Raw genomic sequence first — 23516 nt, forward strand, 5'->3', positions numbered from 1 at the left:
ATATATAGTCCTTATGACCTATTTCTTATGGTAACAGTGTTGTAAAATATGTTTATTAAATGAACTGTTTTGCACAATTTGCTTGATTTTATGAGCAATCAAATATAATTGTTCACTATTTCTTTCTTTGCTTTGAATAATTTTAATCCGTTTGGTGCCATTAATGTGCTTTATCTTAAGTAGCTGTTTTGTGTTTGACCTACTTTGTGATAGGTTGATGTCTCTAATAATAACAATGATTTTTTAAAAATAACATGAAGAAGTTTGAGGCTAGCACTAAGAATAACTGTGTCAACAGAGTCTGATTGATCACTGATCATTGTTTCCTTTTTGCTTTCTTTTTCCATCTGTTTTGTAAACTATGGGAGACAGGAGAACATTTTAGAAAGGATACACCTGCACCTGGTTTCTGATTCAGCCACAGAAATGTGTACTTCCAAATCATGCATCACCCACCAGAAGTTTGCCATGACGCTCTATGAGCAGGTACTATGATGTTGTTTTCTCTTCTTTTTCCATTTTCACTAAAACTTACTCAGCTACTACTGAATAACAGTTTATTCTCAGTGTTAGTCTTTGAGACATGAAGTCATTCCAAGATAATCCATTACAATGGCAGATTTCTGTATTTTTTGTTGGTATGGTTAGACCTCGCTTCACCCTCACAAAAGTTTCTTTCCCTTTGTAGTTTGTTTGTCGTAGTTGTGGAGCATCATCAGACCCTCTTCCCTTCACTGAGCTTGTGCACTATGTGTCCTCCACGGCCCTATGGTGAGTGAAATAATCTACTGTAACTGATAATCTACACTGTAAAAAAAATTCCGTAAAATGTACGGTAAAAAACCGGGTTATTCACTGTAAATTATATACGGTCTTATTCACTTCCAAAAACGGAATACTACCGTAAAATTACATGTAATGTCCAATACAGCTTTTCACCGTATATAGTAGGGGAATTTACCGTTAACCATTTAACAGGTTTTTACTGTAGCATTTTAACAGTCTTTTACTGTTAAATTCACGGTCATCTTTTACAGTGTACTCTTAAGTAATATTGTATATGCTTTTATGAATAGTGTCAGTGAGAATCCAACTGACCCATTTTAACCATCCTACATGCATTCTTTGGACAGGACAGAAGGGAAATTCTGACAGAGATAGTGTCTGAAAGCTTCACAGAAAACAGAACTGTTTACATTGAAGGATTACAGTCTAATTTTAACAAAGTGGAATTGAGGTAGGCAGTACAAGTATGTCTACTACCTAGAAACAAATGATCCTCTTTGTGCTCTTTGCTCTTTTGTCAGTCAACAAGTGGAGCGAATCTTGGCGAAGACAGACAGACTGCGTTCAGACATGTTTGGTGAACTGCTGCAGGCAGCCAACACCATTGGAGATCTCCGGAACTGCCCTGTATATCAGCTTTTCTTTTCTTTCATTTTAATTTTCTTTTAGTTGCATGTACATCAGATTCTGACATATTTGAGTTTACTGTCTTATTTTTTTTATTGAAAATGGTAATAATGTTGCTTATTACAATTTTACCTGTAGGCTACTACCAGGTCTGATAACTTCAGAGCATAGCTTATAACCTGTGAAACCAAACCAACGAAAGTCAAATAAAAACATACCTTAAATTAATATTTTTACATAAATTCTCTTTATGGACATTGTATTAATACTTCTTTATTAATAGTCCTAAAGAAGTTATATGATGAATTCTATATGTAGCTCTTGCTTCTTCTCAGGCTGACAGCTGTCAAATTTAAAATATAATTCAGCAGAGGCTTCTTATATTGTTTATGTTAGTTGTGCACAGATTGCACAAATAATCTTACATCCCTGAAAGAGCTGTCCATTCCATCAGTATATCAAAAATGACCTGAAGCTTTAGTTGCGTCACTGGTAGCGCTAATAAATATCATGTCAAGCCACTGTTAACCTCTTGTCTTTTCAGGCAACTGTCGTAAAAGTGTTAAATCTAGATATCTTTCTCAAAGGTCTCCAGAAGAGAAATGGATAAAAAACAAATGAATAAATATTATGTAAATCATAACCACACCCCTAGTGCTCTACCCATTATTTTCATCACATAATGTCTCGATTTGACTCAATTACTGTAATTAACCCGTTCATGCTTTTTTTCTGTATGCACTTTCTTCCAGCCTTGATAGGCAATATACAAGAAAACAGTATTATTATTATATGCTGCATCAGTATGCCTTTGTTTGAAATTTTGCTCAGTGCAATTTGATATGTGCATTGCAGAGTAACTGTGGGCAGAGTATCAAAATCCGCCGTGTGCTGATGAACTGCCCAGAGATCGTCACCATTGGGTTTGTGTGGGACGCTGAACAGTCTGACCTCACTGAAGATGTCATCCGCTCTCTGGGCCCAAACCTCAATCTCTCGGGGGTGAGGGTCAAATCTCTCTGCACAACTCTAGCTGTCTCCATTCATTTTTATTCAGGATCCATTTTTATTGTTAAGTAACTATTCAATGACTGTGTCATGTTCTGCGTTGCTTATTAAATCAAAACATTGATTTAACAACATGTAGGGAGATTGGCATATATACCAGTCCAAAACTAAACATCTATTAATATTTTAACCTGAGTTAACATCCTCATAGATTTTTTTATAGTGTCTGGAACAATAACTGTAGAGCGGTGTCGAAAAGTCTCAAAAGTTTGGAAAAATCTGTTTTCAATTTTTCTAATTTGTTTAAAAATGTTTAAATGTTAATTATTTCAGAACTTTAAATGTTTGTGATTAGATGAACTAAAAATGAAACCATTAAAAATGTTCACGTTTGAAATAAAATTAACATTGACTGAAATAAAATAAAACATAAAAACTTCAGCTAGGTTCCAAGGCAACACTTCTCAGTTTCATTTATTTATAAGTTGAAGTACTAAAATAACTCAAACTAAAACTTAAAATAAAATAAAAACTATATAGACATATTAAAAAATAATAATAAAATAACAAACACACACTACAAAATTACTAAAACGTTAACATTTAAATGAAAACAGAAAATATAAAAATAAAATCTGATAAAAAAATATTAACAAACACCACAATAGTATATCAGTGATACTAAAATAACTTGCTCCACAAGTTTGTGATGCAGCATGTTTTGAGAATGTTTAAAAAAGTATGTAGTCCGCACATGATAAAAAAGAAAAAAAAAAAGATATTGTGGTTGCAAATTGAGAATTTGTTCCCACTACTTTTTATTAGTGGCCACATTTGATTATTTTGTACTAATTTATTCCCTAATTTTAGTTCAGTCGTGTCCATTTTGTACTAATTAGTTCCCTCGTTTTAATTTAGTTTCACGAGTTCGCCTGCCCATTCAGTTCTGCTAGATATTGGTAAACAAACTTGGCTTGATGTCCTTGAAGGGGGCTCGAACCTGAGGCTTGGCTCAAGCTCTGAATTAGACCCCCCCCAATGATTGTATGGTGTGAAGGAGAAATGAAAGAAAATAAAGGCGGAGGAGGGAAGGCAGAGGGATGCCGGAAGAATCATCACTGGGACAGAACAATGACTGCTGCATATATACGCTTGCAGAGATGATTGACAGGACTGAACGATTAGGCTCCTCCCAAACCTACGTTTGGAACTTCACTAGATAGTGGCCACACCGTGGCCATTTAACTAAAGTTCTGGAACGAATTAATACAACAAGGCCACAGTTGGACTAAATTAATAAGTTGTGGGAATTCTTAATGCATATTGTTTTTTTCCTTGGCATATATATATTTTTTTCACAAAATGTGTTACTTTTGTTTACATTTTTCAAAACTTGTTAAATAAATAGTTAAATTTAACTTGGAATGGAAATTCAAATGCAAAGGAAATTCAAAGGAAATGTATACACTGTACTTGCATAAATATCAAATGTGGAATTTAAATGCCACATGGCTGCTTGCAAGTATGTGTTGCTAAAGTCAGCCAGACTCCCCTCTGTTAGACCTCAGTTTCCTCCTCAGCAGTCATATGAGTGCTGCAGGCCAATATCACATAATGTCTAGGTCACTACAGCAGAGGAGACATCATGAACCTTGGCACACTTTGACAAAACCATCCTGTACATCGGCTTGAACTCCCTGAGCTAGAGGCAGTTTACCCTTTCATTTTAATTTTAAGAGATTACAGTCTGCAGATGGGACTGATATATTGCAGTAGACTAAATGTGTCATATTGTGAATCACAATGCTTCAAAATATCTCCAGTCTTTCATTATCCTCACCATGAGTTTTAAATGTTAGTTTGACTGTTATCTCTATTTACTCTTCAGCTGTTCTATAGAGTCACTGATGAAAATGCCAAGAAGAGAGATCTCCACCTGGTGGGAATGATCTGTTACTCTAGTCGACATTACCTAGCATTCGCTTTTCACAGCAAGTCTTCCAAATGGATCTTTTTTGATGATGCAACCGTGAAAGAGGTATTTACCCAGCACACACACATTTGTACACATACGGTAAGCATGAAAGAGTTCATTGGTTATTTGACATTTACCTCCTTAAATGTATTGGATCTTAGATAGTAGGTTCAGACACCATAAGGGTTGATCCATGAGATTCCACAATTTTCTCTTTGACCATTGCAGTTAACTGTAGCTTGACTTTTCATAATTTTGCTGTCACTCACTTTGGTATTTACAGTACCACTTTATAAGGTATTTGGAATATAATGTAATATAAAAAAAAATGATTTATTTAAAAATGTATTTAAAAAACAGATTCTTCCAGCACTTTGGCTTCTGGAATCATACATGACAGGTGGTCTTCTCTATCGAGGGCCATTTGAACTGTTACAACAAAAACAACTATGACTTTTAATGATATACATTTATTATCACAGTTATAGTGATTATTGAATGGACTTTTTTTGGAGCTGGATGACTGTTTTCTAAAGGAGAAGCCAAAGCGCAGAAAGTATAAGAAGAAGATATTTACTTTATATAGTGCCTTTCCATAGCACAAGGACACTTTACATACATATAGATACAGCAGGAAATGAGCAACAATTGAATAGTACTATATAGGGACCTGGGAAATGAATTCCAGATTTTAGTTGGCACAAGCTATACTGAATAATCCTTCCCCCACAGAAACATGCTGGTATTTAGGTATGTTAAACCATGTTAACTTCATTGTAGTTACCTTATATTACGTAGTACTTTCATGATTAACGACACTACAAGTGCACATACTGTAAATCAAAGTGCAACCAAAAAATAAATTAGAAGTGGTTTAGAAACTACTTTTAGTAGTTAGTAGTCAGTAGCCTATAGTGTCTACCATACATTTTTATAATACTGTACTAAGTTAGGTAGCTTTTTCTCGGTATAAAAGTGGAGTCAGATGTGTTAATAAATCTATTTTAGTTGAAGTAATTAGACAAATTGAGGTGCAAACAATGAGGTGCAGATTGAATAAGCTACGCTAAGTGCAGAGCTTATAGTTAAGAGTTAGAGCAAACACAGTCTCTATGTGATGTGATTTATGTGCTCTGTCAAGGTAGCTAGCAGACTCATTCAGTACTATTAAGATTATTTACCAAATTTAAAAGCGGCACCTTCCCATGGAGGATGGAGTCATTCTCTCTTCAACAGACCAAGTCTACAGCACAAGCTATTCCAATTACAGTATCTTTGAATGCTATTTTATGGTATTCTCTGGACACCGCTTGGACGTCATAGATGACATATCTCTATTCACCATCCTTTGGAATAGGGCCAGAACAGATTACAGTCTCTGACATAATCTTTGTTAGCATACTCACCTCATTTAAAATTACTTTTTGGATTTCCTGACTAGTAAAGCCGGATGTTATTAGTGCTAGTGTGAATAATAATTAAATCTATGTTTAAATATCTCTGGTTTCCATTTTGCATTGGACTATGGTTGCAGATGCACCTTCTAAAAACTTTGCTGAAAGTAGGTCATCATATGCTCTGAGATATTTGAACTCTTGGTGTTCACTTACATATTTTTGTGTCTAATATCTTGTATCTAGATTGGCTCCAAGTGGAAAGATGTGGCATCTAAATGTATCCGGGGTCACTTCCAGCCGCTCCTCTTGTTCTACGCCAACCCAGATGGTACCGCAGTGTCCAATGAGGATGCCCCCAGACAGACCACCATGTGGTCCCATTATAGCTCCCCCCTCAATGGGAAGGGGACAGGTAAAACTGCCTTGCTTAACAGTGTATGAGATAAACCAAAATGTCCACATAGTACATAGTGCACATAGTGTTTTTAGCTGTGTGGCTTGGGTGTAACCTTTTTAAATATTTCATCTACTTAAAATTTGAATCCGTTGAACCCAGCAGCATGTCATCATGAGGGTTTTTATTCCAAAATGAATAATAAAAAAATAAATGAATGAATCAAGCGATTTTTCTTTCAAATCATTAAGCTGTTGTATCCAAGAACAGTATATGAGATGATATGAAACTGCATAATATTTTTTTTTATTATTATTATGAATGATCTTTTGTATGAAAATTAGGTACAGACCAACTTTCAATGGGCCCTGAGAGTTATGTAAAATGCGCTTTTATTCATTACTATATTCTGTTTGAAGCACAAATCCCAGTTTTGCGGCAAGCATTTGCCGGGTGGATGAGTCGATTTCTGTGCGGGTTTCTGAACTCTACCGAGGACAGGGATTATCACCCACGCGCGCTTGCTCTCGCTGCCTTTCACTTTATCTCTCTCTCTTTCTGTCTCTCCTAATCCTTTCCCTCTGGCCTCTGCATTGCAATGTTATTCTCTTGTCCCCTCTACTGAATTTTCCCTCCATTCTCTCTTCTATTCTTGCTTTACTCTGACTCGTGTGCTAAATGGATATTCTCCCCAGGCTGTCATATTCACCTAGTCCTATTGGAATGGGAAAGCATTCTAATTTTTCCATGAATATCTGTAAGTAGTGCTTGTATTTCTTTTCTTTTGTCCTGTAAGCTTCATTGATTTGATACTATTTGTGTCAATAGCTGACAACAATGTGATGCAGCACGGTGCAGTGTTGTACATGGGTAACTATTGCAGTTGTGGAGCTGCAATTTGTCCACTCGATAATTTCCCTCCGCTGCTGGACCTTTGTGTGTTTTCTTGGTAGTCTTTTGTAGACTGTGAAATGTCTTAATGTGTTTCCTGGATTTGTTCCTCTGGTGCTTTTGGACGGATGTTTAATGTGGGATCTGCGCCAGCGTGTTCCTGCAGTCTCTGCTGAGCTCTGTACTTAAGACTGAGCTGGCAACACTTCTGCTGAGCAGAACACAGATGCTTTCTCGGTAGTGATAGACTGCTCACGCTGCCATGATTTCATCAAAGTTGCTAAGTTTTCACTGGCTTTAAATGATGGGCTTGACGACAACATTCCTAAGAAAGTGTAGTGTAGTCTGTAGTGAAAACATAGTGAACATCAATGAAATTAAAATTTGTTGTGCTCTTTTTTTGTATGCTTAATATATTTAACAAAGACTTTTAGACAGTACTAATTAAGAGCAACAACACTATTTTTCAATTGACGTCAACATTTTCCTTGTAAATTGTAAAGAAGTGTCAGAGACATGCACATGTTCCTATATGTAAAGCTTTGGTGAACCTGATCCCATTCCACCTTTTCTCTCCATCATTTCCTGACCTCACAGACCCTAGAAATAATACTGGCAAAAAGCAAACATTACATAACAAAAAGTAAGCAAGAATTAAAAAAAGTTAAATAAAGTATTCATTTTATTATCATTGTATTATTATAGTAATCATTGTATTATTATTGGTGTGTTTTGTTCTGAAGGTCATGTTTCAGGTTTTGATTAATTAATATTAGTTTTGTGATTAAAGATAAAATGCATCTATTTTTACAAATAAACTGCCTTTTTTGTCTGCAGTCTTTTTTCAGAATTGTTTTGCAGTCAGGTCAAGATCACAAAAGTACAGTATTTAATGGTCATTTTCCTTTTTTGACGTTTTAATTCTTCAAGATAGATTATATTATGATTGATGTCGATTTAAATCCAATGAATTTTCTATTGTTTTGTTTTGATGGATTTATTTTAACTGGATTATTATTACCTATTTGTTTGATTTATTATGCAATTTTTATGTGTGTACAGTGGCAGATCCACTTTGCTCTTCATCTATGGGGAATGCGTTAATCCATAAGCTTGTTTTTTCCCTCTTCAAACATCTGGGGTGGCTCACTGCGTGCCCTATATAAGCACATAACAAGCAAGTTTGTCCTCTCTCTCTCCCAGCAGAAGTTTGCAGACACAGCAGAGATGTAATGTAGTTTAGGAGGCCTCTACTCAAAGCTGTTTGTTAAGTTACAGATTGCACTGCCTTTTTTTGATTTGATTACTTAACTCAGTGTGCACTGGATGAGACACAGAATCAATTTATAAAAGTCTTTCTCTGAAAATACGTTAAAAGAGGTCGGTCTACAGCAGTATGATAGATAGCATTAAAATATAGTGCAATATGGTAATAATCACATTTTATGTCCCTTGCATCATGTGCTATGGATGAAGGTTATTGTTACTTGCAAGATTACACCAGTCAAAAGTCCAGACATCATTGTGTCATTTCAAACTCGTAATTCTTTCTTTCTTTCTTTTTCTTTATTTTTTTCAGAAAAAAAACCCAGAAATAAAAAAAATATATATATGAGGATGTCAATATATTTTTTTTTAGTTCACAACATTGCAAAGTATTGGCATGTAGACACTAAACAGTAATGCAAAATTAGAATATATAAAGTCTAATTGAATGTAGATTTACCTCTGTGTTTCTCTGCCTCTCGTTCTCTTTGGCAGATACTCAGCTGTCAGGCTCTAAGAAACTGGACAGTGTGAGAGATATGAGTGCTGGTTCCCAACGAACAAATCAGGGATCCCACAAAACAATGCAGTCTTCAGCCAATCGGTGTAAGTCATCATGATTAGTTGTTCATGTCCACACAATATTTTATGCTTCCATGAAATGGTTAGCTAAAGAAACAAACAATGTTTGGAGAAATTGCATTAGAAACATACTGATATGATGAAAGTAACAAATTTCTCCTTTTTCAATGTCCCAGTTAAAGTGCTTCCAGAAAGTCCCAGCAGGTTCCGAGAGTCTTCCAGAGATTTTTCTCACCGAGGAGGACAGAGAAGAGAGAGTGAAAGAAGCTACCGAAGGTCAGACTCTCTCCATCACAAAGGTATGTTAATAAAAGATACATATTTATAATGAAATATTTGAGTTATTAAATCTAAAATGAATTATCCTGTGCACAGTAGCCTTTGTAGTGTCTGTTGTATTCTTCTATGAAATAAATTCAACAAAATAACAGTTCCAATGATGATTCATACAGAATATGTGGCATACAATAATTGTACCTTTTTACTAATCTGCTTATAAAATATTTAGACTTTAATCTTATTATAGTGTTAGTATAGACTAGGGATATGCCGGTATCAAATTTTCATGTTGCGATTAATTGCTAATGCTTTTATCACGGTATACGGTATGTGCTTCTTGTCCGTGCTTGTTTACATCAGAGTGCAGCACATGTCTTTCACACAGCATACAGCAGTGTTGTGCATTTTGACCAGTTGATGAGAAAAGTATTCTTAAAATGAATTCAAAATTCTGAATAATTTGTAATATATAATTATTCACGGTATTTAGAAGTGCCCACAATAACAATATCGTGCATATTCATTACTGTGATATATCGCATTACCGAATACCGGCACAAGTCTAGTATAGACCATGCTTCACTCATTCATTTTACCTTGCAGTTTTTGCATTTTGTAATTCATGGAGATTTGTGTGTCACACCCACTGGTAATATGCATCAATCATGAGACATCATCCACAGGCCAAAACAGAACTGTTAAACCTTTTCATGAGCACTAGAGCCCTTTTAGCATAAGCCGATTTTAGACTTTTAGTTTGGTACTATAGTCCTGTGTTTTTTTTGCTACTTCATGTCTCTGAAATGAGGTTTCATATTTGAAACAGTATAAAAATATTTGTAATATTTCAGATATATATGTTGATGGTGTTAATCAATTCAGACATTTGATCATATCAAATTTTTATATTACTACATTTTTTTTAATGCAAATATTATCCACTATTGACTACACAGAAATCCCAATTAACTAAGTAAATGCTTGAAACATTTGAAATTTACAATGAATGAATTGTAATTACAAAGAATGAATCATTGCAATGAAGAATTTTGTTGGTGAATCTCTTTCGTCATAAGATTTTACTTTGGCTCATGAGCCAGCATATCACAGCCACTGTTTATTTAGTTGAGATTGCAGCTTACAGATATAGTTCTGGGAGTTTGAAAACATAGAAGCAGTGTGCTGATCATGATTCAACTTTTCTATTTTCAGTTGGGGGTGCTTGCTCTGACAGACGGAGCTTCTAAAGGCAACTTACACACAGGAAAAAAAATTTAGGACTGGCTAACCTCCAAAATAACAGCAAACCATCTGTCCTATTAAACAGCCTGCCTAAAGCATATACTGTTCAAAGAGGCTTAAAATTCATGTTAAAATCAACATAAAATTATTGTCATGCTTTGGCTAAATGTGGTGTGTGCAGGAGCATGAAGATGAAAATTAAAGCAAACAGACGTTATTAACATAAGGAACTGAATGTAAGCGTTAATGAGAAACCACAACTAAGAGAAGAAACACAGGCATATAAATACTAAAACAAACAAAGAAATAATTAAGCAACAGCTGAACGAAAGGTCTAATCAAATAATTAAACCATAAAAACTCATTAATGAACTCAAGTAGTCTGGAAGACAGCAATGACTGAAAACAAACTAAAAACAGAACATAACTGTGACACTTATGAAAGACTGAGTCTGTAGGTTGTAGCAAATTAGTTCAAAAGGGAAATGTATACAAATAATTACAATTAATTATAATTAATTACAATTATTTATATCAGCTGCCAGTAGTAACTGTAGTAGAATTAATATTGTCATCAGCTAATCTGTTCGTCCAGTGAACATTCAGTGTAATTTCATATCAACTCTAAGAAAGGATATTTTCGTGGCCACAGAAAATAACCCTCTTACAGTATTAAAGGGGTCATATGATGTTGCATCAGGGTTGGATCAAATCTCTGCAGGAAAGTGGCCTGGAAAGGCCAAGTTTGCCCATCACTGCATTAGAGCATGTAGCTTGATCGGAATCGAAAAAGGGACATTATTCACAAGCGGTGATAGGATCAGAAACTCATGTACTTTTTTGCACAAAACTTTTATTAACTAAACGATATAACTAGTCTAAACAAACAAACAAATAAACATACACTCACACGTACATACAAAGAGGAGCTAAAGTGGATGAATGAAGCATTAGAGAAACCAGAGAATGCAGTTATGGAAAATGAATCAGAACCACCTGAGTTAAAACCATCAATGCCATTTTACAATGGGGTCTACAGCTTATACTAAACCTCTGTTTCGTTTAGTTAAATGTACGATACTTGCATTGCCTTGGTCATTGAACGAGTGTCCGGATATAGTCTCGGATTAAAGTTTTGATGGTTTGAAGGTTTGGTGGTGTTGGAGTTCTTCACGTTCTTCCGGGTTTGAAGGATGATGAACTCCAAAAGATGTTATTCTGGCTTGGTGGTGATTATGAGAGTTTTCTCCCAGATGAAGGTGATGAGAGAAGAGCGCAGAGCTCGAGAGACGTCAGCTGAAATCTGAGGATTTTTGGTGAATGAAAAGACGAGGCCGAAGCCTAGCACATACTTTGGGGTCCAGAAGAGTTCTAGCTCAGCATCCCCATCTTCTCAGAATCTAAAATAACCTAGACTGAGCTGTATCAAGGCCTGCCAGGCGCAGCTGTGCCGGCTCTGGGACTTAGCCACCAGAAGATGGGAAGGTGATGAGAGACGGGTGAAGAGACTAAAAAAGCGAGGCGGGTCACTGAAGTGAGGCCTTTTAAGTTCTGTGGAGGTCACACCTCTCGGGGGTCAAAGAGCCAATGGTGACTTGCACTTCTGGAGGCAAAGTTTATGACTCTTTGTCTCCGAACATGATAATTTGCATATGTAACTGAATTGGATGTTGATGCAAAGACTACTAAAGATTCTTAGAACACTAATATGTTGCATAGGTATAAACATAATATACACTCTCAATTAGATAATCTGAAGACAAATTCATAGAGACCAAACATGGTATAGGTAAGGTTACGTGAACGAGTGGTTCTATCATAAGCATGCATAAAACAGTATACAATACAAAAGACAATATACAAGAACAGTAATAATATACGATACGATAAGATACGATACACTTTATTGTCAGACTAAGTCTGAAATTTGTTTTACGTTACAGCAGGTTCACTCAAGGTTACAATACTTTATCACATATTGGGGGAAGGGTCCAATTTACCCTAACAGTTGGCTTGTTGATTGAGGGGTATTACGGAGTATTTGTTAAAAATAACAAAAAATTGTGTGTCTGATTGGTCTAGATGCTACAAGGTTTCACATAGTTGTTTTTTTTTATTTGGCAACACTTTACAGTAAGGTTCAATTTGATAATTAAAGCTGCAAGCAGCGTTGAAAGGGCCCTTGCACCCGGGTTAACCGCCACCCGGTGGCTTTAGGAAAACAGCGAATGGTGAGCAATATGCATTTGAAGTGGTAAATATAGAAGGAATATGTCAAAGTCATTTATATGTGCCAAACTACCTGCTACCAGCTGGTGGCGCTATGACTATAGCTGAATATTGGCATGTAGATGTATTCAGACCAGCACTTTTATCAAACATATGAAGTTTGATGCAGATTCAACATGGTATGTTTGAAGTAGTGTAAAACATGACATATCCTGTTGCCAACAGGTGGCGCTATGATTATATTGGCATGTAGATGTGTTCAGGCCAGGACTCTTATCGAACGTGTGAAGTTTGGGGCAGATCGGACATTGTATGGCTGAGTTACAACAACTTCCTTTTCCATGGCAAAACATCAAAATTTGTCAGGCCGCCAAGGACACACCGTTTAATGAAAACTCAAGATCTTCACAATTTAACATGGCAAAAGCCTTTAGATTAGACTGACCAATTATAACGTTGATGTCATTAAATCTCTAGGAGTTTGTTAGAGCATAAAACATTCCACTTCCTGTTTCCAGTAGGTGGCGCTATGATTATAACAGAATATTCGCCTTTAGATGTATTCAGAACAGGACTCTTATCAAACATGTGAAGTTTGGGGCAAATCAGACATTGTATGCCTCAATTATAACAACTTCCTATTTCATGGCAAAACATCGAAGTTTGTCAGACCACCATGGACACGCCTTTCAAAGAAAACTCAAGATCTTTGCAATTTAATGTCACAAAGGCCTTTTGATTACACTGACTAAACTTGGTGTTGATCTATTTAAATCTCTAGGAGGAGTTCGTTTAAATACAAAGCCTGAAAATGGCAAAAACTGCACAAAACTGGCTGAGAAAATTCAAAATAACTGACTTCTGTATAACCCCTTTTTTGGCCTTCATTTTGGCTTAGTTTTCCAAATACATTTTGGGCCATTGTATTTTTGTATATATAATTTTAATTACTTACTAATTAAATAATATTTGTATTATTATTTTTTTAGATATGACATATCCTCGATCATCTTCTCCCCCTGAGAATGGCCCAAGGTTTCATTCTGACCAGAGACAGAGAACTCTTCCCTCACGAGTCTCTCGACCTGAGCATTCTTCAGTACATCCTCGTGTATCACCCCAAGAGTCCACCCGCTCAAACCAGGGAATGGCCACTGGCTCCACTCGTCACGTTGATTCATCATCCCTCTGCCATCGTGGGTCTACAAGTCTCCCGGAGCGTAGCAAGTCCAAGCCGTCATGGAGACCAGTGCGAGAGGTTCTGAATGTAGACAGCGTGCTGAGCGAACTAGAGCGGCGTCAGCAGCAGCAGCAGCAGCAGCAGCGTGGGAGCCCTCGATGTGTCCGTCGCTTTGGCCATGAGAGAGGACTGATGAAGGAAAAACAAAAAGGTCTGATGACTATTTATGAAGATGACTCACGTTTGGAGACTGAAAGTCAAAGCTCCCAGGAGTCTCAGCGACAGATGATGGTGACGAGGCCTAAAGGTGGAGCAAATGTAGCACAGCGGAGTGATAACTGGATGATTCAGAGGACAGAATCAGGATACGAGAGCAGTGATAGGTTGAGCAGTGGTTCCACCAATCCTGACTCTCCAGGTGTTGAGAACTTCACAGGCAAAGAGCTCAGACTCAGTCAAGATGCACAGCACCTCAGGTTGGAGAAATTAAGTAGTCATAGGTGTGTGATTTGTCCTTTGGATTCCTTGTTCTTGATTCAGTGGTGTATTTCCTCAGGGATCAAGGTCATAATAACCAAGGTGACTCAAAAACGGAGGCAGTGCGTTCTCCGCAGTACCACAGTGAGTATTAATCATACGCTATGCCACATGGTTTCTGGTAAACCTGTTTAAACCATGCTGTCAGAATGAGAGATCAAACAGCTGATAAAAACATCACAATAATCCACAAGTAATCCACATGACTCCAGTCCATCAAGTAACGTCTTGTTAAGTGATAAACTGCATGTTTGTGAGAAACACATACATCATTAAGGTTTTTTAACTTAAACAGTTGCTTCTGGCTAAAATACCAGTAATGTATAATAATGCATCATCCAGTGAAAAATTCCATCCCCTGTTGTCCTCTCACATCAAAAGCTACCAACATATTATTTGATCTGTGCATATTTCTCTTAAGATTCAGACAAGATTACTTTTTCACTGGAGAAAGCAATATTATGGATAGAGGACTTGTATTTTAGCCTGAAGCAAGCACATTTTATTACAAACATGAAGCTTTTGCTTCATAACAAATTAATCGAATGACTAGACCTGTTTAAAATTTTTATTCAGAGGACACTCATTAATTAAGTATATAGTAAATGATCTTTATAGTAAATTATCTTTATAGTACATAATCTTTTTACTTTGTATATGTGACACTGGAGCACAAAACCAGTCTTAAGTCGCTGGGGTATATTTGTAGCAATAGCCAACAATACATTGTATGGGTCAGAATTATCCAGTTGTCTTTTATGCCAAAAATCATTAGGATATTAAGTAAAGATCATGTTCCATGAAGATATTTTGTAAATTTCCTACCATAAATATATGAAAACTTAATTTTTGATTAGTAATATGCATTGCTAAGAATTCATTTGGACAACTTTAAATTTTCTCAATATTTTGATTTTTTTGCACCCTCAGATTCTAGATTTTCAAATAGTTGTATCTCGAAGAAATATTGTCCTATCCTAACAAACCAACTTTTTACCAACCAAATAAACTTCCAATGGAAGTTTATTCAGCTTTCAGATGATGTATGAATTGTATGAAATGTATGAATCAATTTCAAAAATCGACCCTTATGACTGCTTTTGTGGTCCAGGGTCACATATATGTTTTTGTCTTTGTGAAAATAAATAGTATTGATTAATATTAAATCAAAATTTAATGTTTGAACCAAAACATAAATATAATTTGAGAATACTAATACATTTGAGAAAACTAATACATTTGCCTGTAATTTGAGTATATATTTTTAAGTTTGTCCAAAGTATAATATTTTTTGTGTAGTTGATTTGCTTTTTTAAGATTTTAAAACAGAAGTCATGGCCCAGCCTGTTGCCCATATTCTTTAGCGATGTTGAGCTTTGGTGCTCATATAGGAGAGGTTGTTTTGAATCTAGTCTATGATTCGTGGGTCCTGTCCTTTCTGCCTTTTTCTGTCATAAAAAGTGGTAAAATGCCCAAAAAAACAGCTATGTTTTATTTTCTTTGTTTGTAATTTAGTAATTAGCATTTCTAAATTAGTGTAGAAAGAGAGGTCACAAAATGCACTTGTAAATTCTATTTCATGAATCAGCATATCACAAAATGCTCATTCTGTAGAGGACTTTTTTTTTAACAAAATACATATCTCATTCACTGAATGAGCATTTCAGGTCATATGTGGCGCTTCATTGTATAGCATGGTCCGTCTTAGTTTAAGCTACATATGAAACCAAGCTCGCATCAAACCCCAAAATAGAGACAGGCATTTGGAGTTGTTCCAAAAGACTGAATCGTCTACAGTTTTGTCATGTTGTTGTACACTTTGTGATTTTACGCAGCTGTAATTCTCACTAATTCCATGATAGCACATGGTAGCATGCCAAAAACTGAGAAAATCCCTCTCTCCCCTTCTTCTACTTTGCAAGAGACAGAAGGAGCTTAAAATTTAAAACATTTTGCCCCATTAAAGACTGATATATATTGCATTGGAACACAAAGATGGAGGCAGAAAATAGATAAAAACGAATTCTTTATATTATTGCACTGTGGTCGATTAGGCTTGTGTGTGTGGCATTTAGCTCCTAGTCCTGCAAATCCACATGTACTATTTCAGAACCATCTTGGTTTCCCAGAAGTCATGGAATTTTTAAAGCCCCTTCTTAGTAAAGAGAAAAGCACCAGAAGCCAGCAGGACAGCACACATTCAGTAAAAGACAGAAATGCAGGAGCATCATAAAAGTAAAAAATGCAAAAACATCATTACAATGGTAAAATGTATTCTATAAGCTTACTGAAGCCCAAATCTTTGACTTAGAGCACATGTTGTATCCTGTGGCTTTATCCTCACATGGAGCTCAGCAGGTTGGCAGGAAAGAGATTAATAGTCTGTCTATTTATAAATAAGTGAGTAGGATGCGTCCTAGTGAGTGTGTCTGTGCCCACTGCGATCCAGCTAGGAGGATTTTGGCAGTTCTTTTCCTCTGTCGCTCGCTACACACCCATGGCAGAGATGCAAAAATTCACCTTTTTGGCTTTATTGTCTGTTGGTTGATGTCTCATAAAATAAATTATTGCACGTTTATTCCCTCAGGTAAACATTTGGTTAAAATTCAGGGAAAGAACTCAGAACATCTCATGAAAGGCAGCCCAAGTTCAAGGTATTTACAGGCTTTGTCTTTACACTGCAAATATGTTACAATGTACAATTCACATTTACAACAGCATGCCATGGTGATATTTCACTCACAATTTGCCTTAGGGAATATCAAGGAAATATTTATATTAATATATAAACAAAATAACAAAAAGAGTTAAATACAAGTAAAACATTTGGGGGATTTCCAACTTGTACTTCAGTTTATAAAAACAAACAATAATGTACTTGAGAGTTATGCATTTAGGTCAATTACTGTATGTGATGATCATTTTTATGTCATGTCTATTAATTTATTCATAAATGCATTAAAAATGCAATTTCTACAATTACTTGAATGCAGAGTAATGTTTTTAATTTATTAATTAAAATTCATACATTTTTTGAGAGGCACAAAATTATAGGTAATATAACTCATATTGAAGAAAAAAAGCTAATATAAAAATTATATAAATATTTTAACAAAACTGTTTCATTGCTTAAATATGTTTTAAAAATATTTTGATTTGGCCACTAAATCAAAGTTTTGTGTTTTGACTTAATGGGCAGGCACACTATATTTTTTGTTCCATTGACCTCTATTCATACACGTGCAAATACTGGAGACTGGAAACGCAACCTCTTGTAAAGATTTTTTAGTTTTGTCTTTTGTTGTGTTCCAAAGTATAATTTTGGTAAACTCTGATTTGTGAATTTGATTTTATTATGTAAAGATTTTTTTTACATTTTGCATTTATCATCATCAAATCTCTACCACTAAAGTGTCCAAAACAATTTTGCATGCTCAAAAACTAGTGTGACCACCCCATAACAATGAAAAACAAAATTTATAAAACAAAAAGATATTTGAAAATGTTATTACTTAATGGTTATACCACATGACTTACAGTATACAACATTTGAGTCATTGCATACATTTATTTCTTGAAAATGTTTTAAAAGTTTTTTCTGAACCATATGAAACCACCATTAATGCAAGAGTGCATTTGTTTTAAACTATAATTTTTCCTTTTATTTATCATGGACAACTATATGTCATTGACTGCTTTAATCTATAGGTCAAGTGTATAGCAATCCATTTTGGTGAACATGATTTTGTTTTATTAGTTTGTCTTTACAATCTAAGGTACAGATGGAGAAACTTGATGAAGTGGAGATGAAGATGTTAAACGTTGTGAAATAAGGTGATGTCTAAATACATGTGTTCATGCTTCACAGAAGGAAGCTGAGATACTCATCCTGTGGTGCCAGGAAAGGGGGCAATGCAGACAAAGACCCATCGACTGGTGAACTTCAAGCAGAGCAACAGGAAGTTTCCATGCGATGGCACCACAGCCCAGAAAGCCCCCTTCTGCGCCGCCTGGGCAAGATCAGCTGTTCAGAGTGTAACAGTTCTGATGAACTCACGAACCCTCTTTCAGAGCAGGAAGACAGCGCTTATCGTTCCAGCACCAGTGAAGTCGCTCCACACGAATCACCGGGGCCTAATCGCAGTTACCCACTGCAGCCAAGGGAAGAATCAGCCATAGCTCCATCGATGCCAACTTACTCCAAACATGCACAGCGACCCATCGAGATAAAGACTCCACCCTTCCGTCCCAGAATTTTGCAGGAGCCATCACAGACAGCTTCCAGAGCCTCCGGTCGTGGCATTCCATCCTCGCACACCACCGCAGTACACAGACGGATGGAAGTCAACGGCACATGCCCAAGCTCATCAGATGTGAGCTCAAAATCGGGTTCTGACCAGGAGAGAGGGGAGCAGATGTCCAGCGAGCCTGGAGAAAGATCTTGTGGTTGGGATAAGCCATCTGCTTCAGTGTCTCCAGGATCTGGAGTGGCGCTGACTACTTATTTCTCTGTGGATAATTGTATGACAGACACCTACAGACTAAAGTATCACCACCAGAGGCCGTTGGTCCTCTCCATGCCTGAGCCGAGAGGAGCTGTCAAGGACGGGAGAGACACAGGACACTCAAGCCGCATAGAGAGCCAATCTGAGCGTGCCAAAAATAAGCCTGACCCTGGTATGATCTGTTCAATCAGTCATTGATATATTATTATATTGCCACTACCATTCAAAAGCTTGGGTCAGTAAGATGGTTTTGAAAAGTCTCTTGTTCTCACCAAGACTCATTTATTTGACCAAAATACAGTAAAAAATTTAATTAATATTTTAATTAATATTTTTTTTCAAGTTTAGCTTACAATTTTAAAATACAAAAAAATACAAATTTAAAGCTACGTTTTAAGCAGCTATTACTCCAGTCTTTAGTGTCACACGATCCTTCAGAAATCATTCTAATATGCTGATTTGGTGCTCATGAAACATTTATTAAAATGTTTGCGCTGCATAATATTTTTGCGAAAACTGTAATATATTTTTTTCAGGATTCTTTGATTACAAAATGCAAAACAACAGCATTTATTTTAAATGTGTACATTTTAATGTTACTTTTAATGTTAAACTGTCACTTCTGTTTAATTTAATACGTTCTTGCTGAATAAGAGTTAATTTCTTTACATCTTTCTGATCTCAAACTTTTGAACAGTAATGTATGTATTTAATAACTTACTAACTGTAGTTAGTAGCTTAACTAAATTAAATTATCCTTTCCAGGCAATAGCAACAATAAGCCCACTGCTAAATGGCACCCTGTCACTTCAAAAGGGCTAGATGAACATGGATATTTGTGAAAGTTATGGTAAGTTCTCACTAAACCTTCAGATACGGTTTTATCTGTTGGTTCAAATCCAAAAAGAATTTTTTAGCAATGTACTGACTATAAACACTTTATTGACTTTATTAGATATTGCATTAGATAACACAAACTAAGAATGAACTGTACATTTAGAGAATGTATGAATTATTAAATGCAATTGTTCATAGTTAGTTCATGATTCCCACTAACTTATGTTAACAAATACTTATTGTAAAGTTAATTATTTATATCAATGGCTGTGATAAATATCGATCCTCTACTTTATTGCAGTACAATGTTTAAAACCTATATCTATGCTGTCAGTCAGAAATTTTCAAGAAGTTTCTCAATATCATTTTATCATTTTGTCTGTAATCTAGTTTCTTTTTGTCTGAGCCTGACAACCAGGCTCATTGATCAAATATTTTAAACACGCAAGCTACCCTGATAAATGAGAAGGATAATTTCTCATTTTACTGTTCTACACTTACAGCTTTCTAGTAACTTTATATTTATTGCTGTCTCATATACAGTGTAACATTTCATTAGAAAAGAGCTGAGTGAACACAGCAAACATCAGTGCAGATATCAGCCATTTTTCATCTAAATAACACACAGCAGAGAATTGTGCTGAGAAAGACCATAAAAGAACATAAAGCAGTGAAACTGTTTTCAAGCTTTGGGCAGCCAAATGTTTTGCTGAGCCAAGCAAACTAAGATTGTTACAAGGCAGTGGTGCATGCAATGCTCTATTATTTTGATAAAGAACATAAAACAAGATGGGCTAGTGGTGGCAGGTGAATTTGTTTGTCCTAAACATACCTTTGTTAAGGAAAAGGCAAACTATGAATAATAAACAAACACAATGGGCACTACTATTTTATAAAATTCCTTGAGTGATTTCATTTGGGACTGTATTGGAAACAGCATACTAGCATACTAGACTTACTATTTCTGCCATATAAACATATAGTTAAATAGTAAGAGTAGTATGCTGCAGGGTTGTTATTGTTAGCTAAACCTATTTAAAATATTTTATAAAATCAATATAAACATTAGTTGAAAAACTTAAAATGTTGCATTGGCAACTAACTGAAATAAAATAAAAAAGCTAATAAAAAAAAAACAACTAATAAAAATGACAATCACATAAAATCATTAAGCTAATTCATAATATTAATAAACACTATAATAGTAAATAATAATACCAAATTAACACTGTGCTGTTCTGAATTCAGCCATTGAATGGCTATTCATAGTTTGTGAAATTTTTGTGCTTTAAGATAATAATGAATAAATGGTTGTGTTCAGCCTTTTGACTGGTACTTTATTGATTTGGTGCTCATGAAACATTTATTAAAATGTTTGCGCTGCATAATATTTTTGCGAAAACTGTAATATATTTTTTTCAGGATTCTTTGATTACAAAATGCAAAACAACAGCATTTATTTTAAATGTGTACATTTTAATGTTACTTTTAATGTTAAACTGTCACTTCTGTTTAATTTAATACGTTCTTGCTGAATAAGAGTTAATTTCTTTACATCTTTCTGATCTCAAACTTTTGAACAGTAATGTATGTATTTAATAACTTACTAACTGTAGTTAGTAGCTTAACTAAATTAAATTATCCTTTCCAGGCAATAGCAACAATAAGCCCACTGCTAAATGGCACCCTGTCACTTCAAAAGGGCTAGATGAACATGGATATTTGTGAAAGTTATGGTAAGTTCTCACTAAACCTTCAGATACGGTTTTATCTGTTGGTTCAAATCCAAAAAGAATTTTTTAGCAATGTACTGACTATAAACACTTTATTGACTTTATTAGATATTGCATTAGATAACACAAACTAAGAATGAACTGTACATTTAGAGAATGTATGAATTATTAAATGCAATTGTTCATAGTTAGTTCATGATTCCCACTAACTTATGTTAACAAATACTTATTGTAAAGTTAATTATTTATATCAATGGCTGTGATAAATATCGATCCTCTACTTTATTGCAGTACAATGTTTAAAACCTATATCTATGCTGTCAGTCAGAAATTTTCAAGAAGTTTCTCAATATCATTTTATCATTTTGTCTGTAATCTAGTTTCTTTTTGTCTGAGCCTGACAACCAGGCTCATTGATCAAATATTTTAAACACGCAAGCTACCCTGATAAATGAGAAGGATAATTTCTCATTTTACTGTTCTACACTTACAGCTTTCTAGTAACTTTATATTTATTGCTGTCTCATATACAGTGTAACATTTCATTAGAAAAGAGCTGAGTGAACACAGCAAACATCAGTGCAGATATCAGCCATTTTTCATCTAAATAACACACAGCAGAGAATTGTGCTGAGAAAGACCATAAAAGAACATAAAGCAGTGAAACTGTTTTCAAGCTTTGGGCAGCCAAATGTTTTGCTGAGCCAAGCAAACTAAGATTGTTACAAGGCAGTGGTGCATGCAATGCTCTATTATTTTGATAAAGAACATAAAACAAGATGGGCTAGTGGTGGCAGGTGAATTTGTTTGTCCTAAACATACCTTTGTTAAGGAAAAGGCAAACTATGAATAATAAACAAACACAATGGGCACTACTATTTTATAAAATTCCTTGAGTGATTTCATTTGGGACTGTATTGGAAACAGCATACTAGCATACTAGACTTACTATTTCTGCCATATAAACATATAGTTAAATAGTAAGAGTAGTATGCTGCAGGGTTGTTATTGTTAGCTAAACCTATTTAAAATATTTTATAAAATCAATATAAACATTAGTTGAAAAACTTAAAATGTTGCATTGGCAACTAACTGAAATAAAATAAAAAAGCTAATAAAAAAAAAACAACTAATAAAAATGACAATCACATAAAATCATTAAGCTAATTCATAATATTAATAAACACTATAATAGTAAATAATAATACCAAATTAACACTGTGCTGTTCTGAATTCAGCCATTGAATGGCTATTCATAGTTTGTGAAATTTTTGTGCTTTAAGATAATAATGAATAAATGGTTGTGTTCAGCCTTTTGACTGGTACTTTATGTATTTAAAAACATCCATTCATCCATCCTTTCTCCAAACTGCTTGTTGTCTGTAGGGTCACATGTATTTAAAAACAATGCAATATAATCAGTCTTCTTTCTTATCAGGTCCTGGTGACCCAGTGAGAAGTAATGCAAGAGAATTGCCAAAGAAGTTGAAAAAAATATGTATTGTTTTTGTACTTGTAATTACAATGTATTTGTATTTGAGGGGCAGCATAGGAGAAACTTGTCCTTTTGTACCCTCTTCCTGTAAATTGTGATGTTCGAGTATCTTATAAAAGCCATCCACAGGAGGGCAGTATGCACTTTGGATTGAATCAGTATTTGCTTGTGAACAGGAATGATTTGTGACAAGGTAACAGAGTATATATGTGACCCTGGAGCACAAAACCAGTCTTAAGTCGCTGGGGGTATATTTGTAGCAATAGCCAAAAATATATTGTATGGGTCAAAATTATTGATTTTTCTTTTATGCCAAAAATCATTAGGATATTAAGTAAAGATCATGTTCCATGAAGATATTTAGTAAATTTCCTACTGTAAATATATTAAAACTTAATTTTTGATTTGTAATATGCATTGCTAAGAATTCATTTGGACAACTTTAAAGGCGATTTTCTCAATATTTAGATTTTGTTGCACCCTCTAATATTGTCCTATCCTAACAAACCATACATCAATGGAAAGCTTATTTATTCAGCTTTCATGTGATGTA

The 23516-nt window shown here is 35.1% G+C and overlaps 1 protein-coding gene across 4 annotated transcripts in view; it reads left to right on the plus strand.

The window, feature by feature from the left end:
• Positions 1 to 23206, plus strand: part of usp53b (ubiquitin specific peptidase 53b) — a 30224-nt gene extending 7018 nt beyond the window's left edge. For all 4 annotated transcript variants that reach the window (XM_016495327.1, XM_016495311.1, XM_016495336.1 and 1 more), the window contains 14 exons: positions 373 to 486; positions 689 to 771; positions 1308 to 1413; positions 2269 to 2415; positions 4310 to 4459; positions 6037 to 6205; positions 8840 to 8950; positions 9103 to 9225; positions 13666 to 14332; positions 14413 to 14477; positions 16981 to 17047; positions 18262 to 19070; positions 19664 to 19748; positions 22907 to 23206. In XM_016495327.1, the coding sequence (XP_016350813.1) occupies positions 373 to 486; positions 689 to 771; positions 1308 to 1413; positions 2269 to 2415; positions 4310 to 4459; positions 6037 to 6205; positions 8840 to 8950; positions 9103 to 9225; positions 13666 to 14332; positions 14413 to 14477; positions 16981 to 17047; positions 18262 to 19070; positions 19664 to 19740 (2688 nt within the window). In that variant the 3' untranslated portion in view covers positions 19741 to 19748; positions 22907 to 23206. The remainder of the gene's footprint in view (positions 1 to 372; positions 487 to 688; positions 772 to 1307; positions 1414 to 2268; positions 2416 to 4309; positions 4460 to 6036; positions 6206 to 8839; positions 8951 to 9102; positions 9226 to 13665; positions 14333 to 14412; positions 14478 to 16980; positions 17048 to 18261; positions 19071 to 19663; positions 19749 to 22906) is intronic.
• Positions 23207 to 23516: the final 310 nt, after the last annotated feature.

Source organism: Sinocyclocheilus anshuiensis, unplaced genomic scaffold (genome assembly GCF_001515605.1).
Source record: "Sinocyclocheilus anshuiensis isolate Anshui unplaced genomic scaffold, SAMN03320099.WGS_v1.1 scaffold517, whole genome shotgun sequence".
NCBI classification, from domain to species: Eukaryota; Metazoa; Chordata; class Actinopteri; order Cypriniformes; family Cyprinidae; genus Sinocyclocheilus; species Sinocyclocheilus anshuiensis.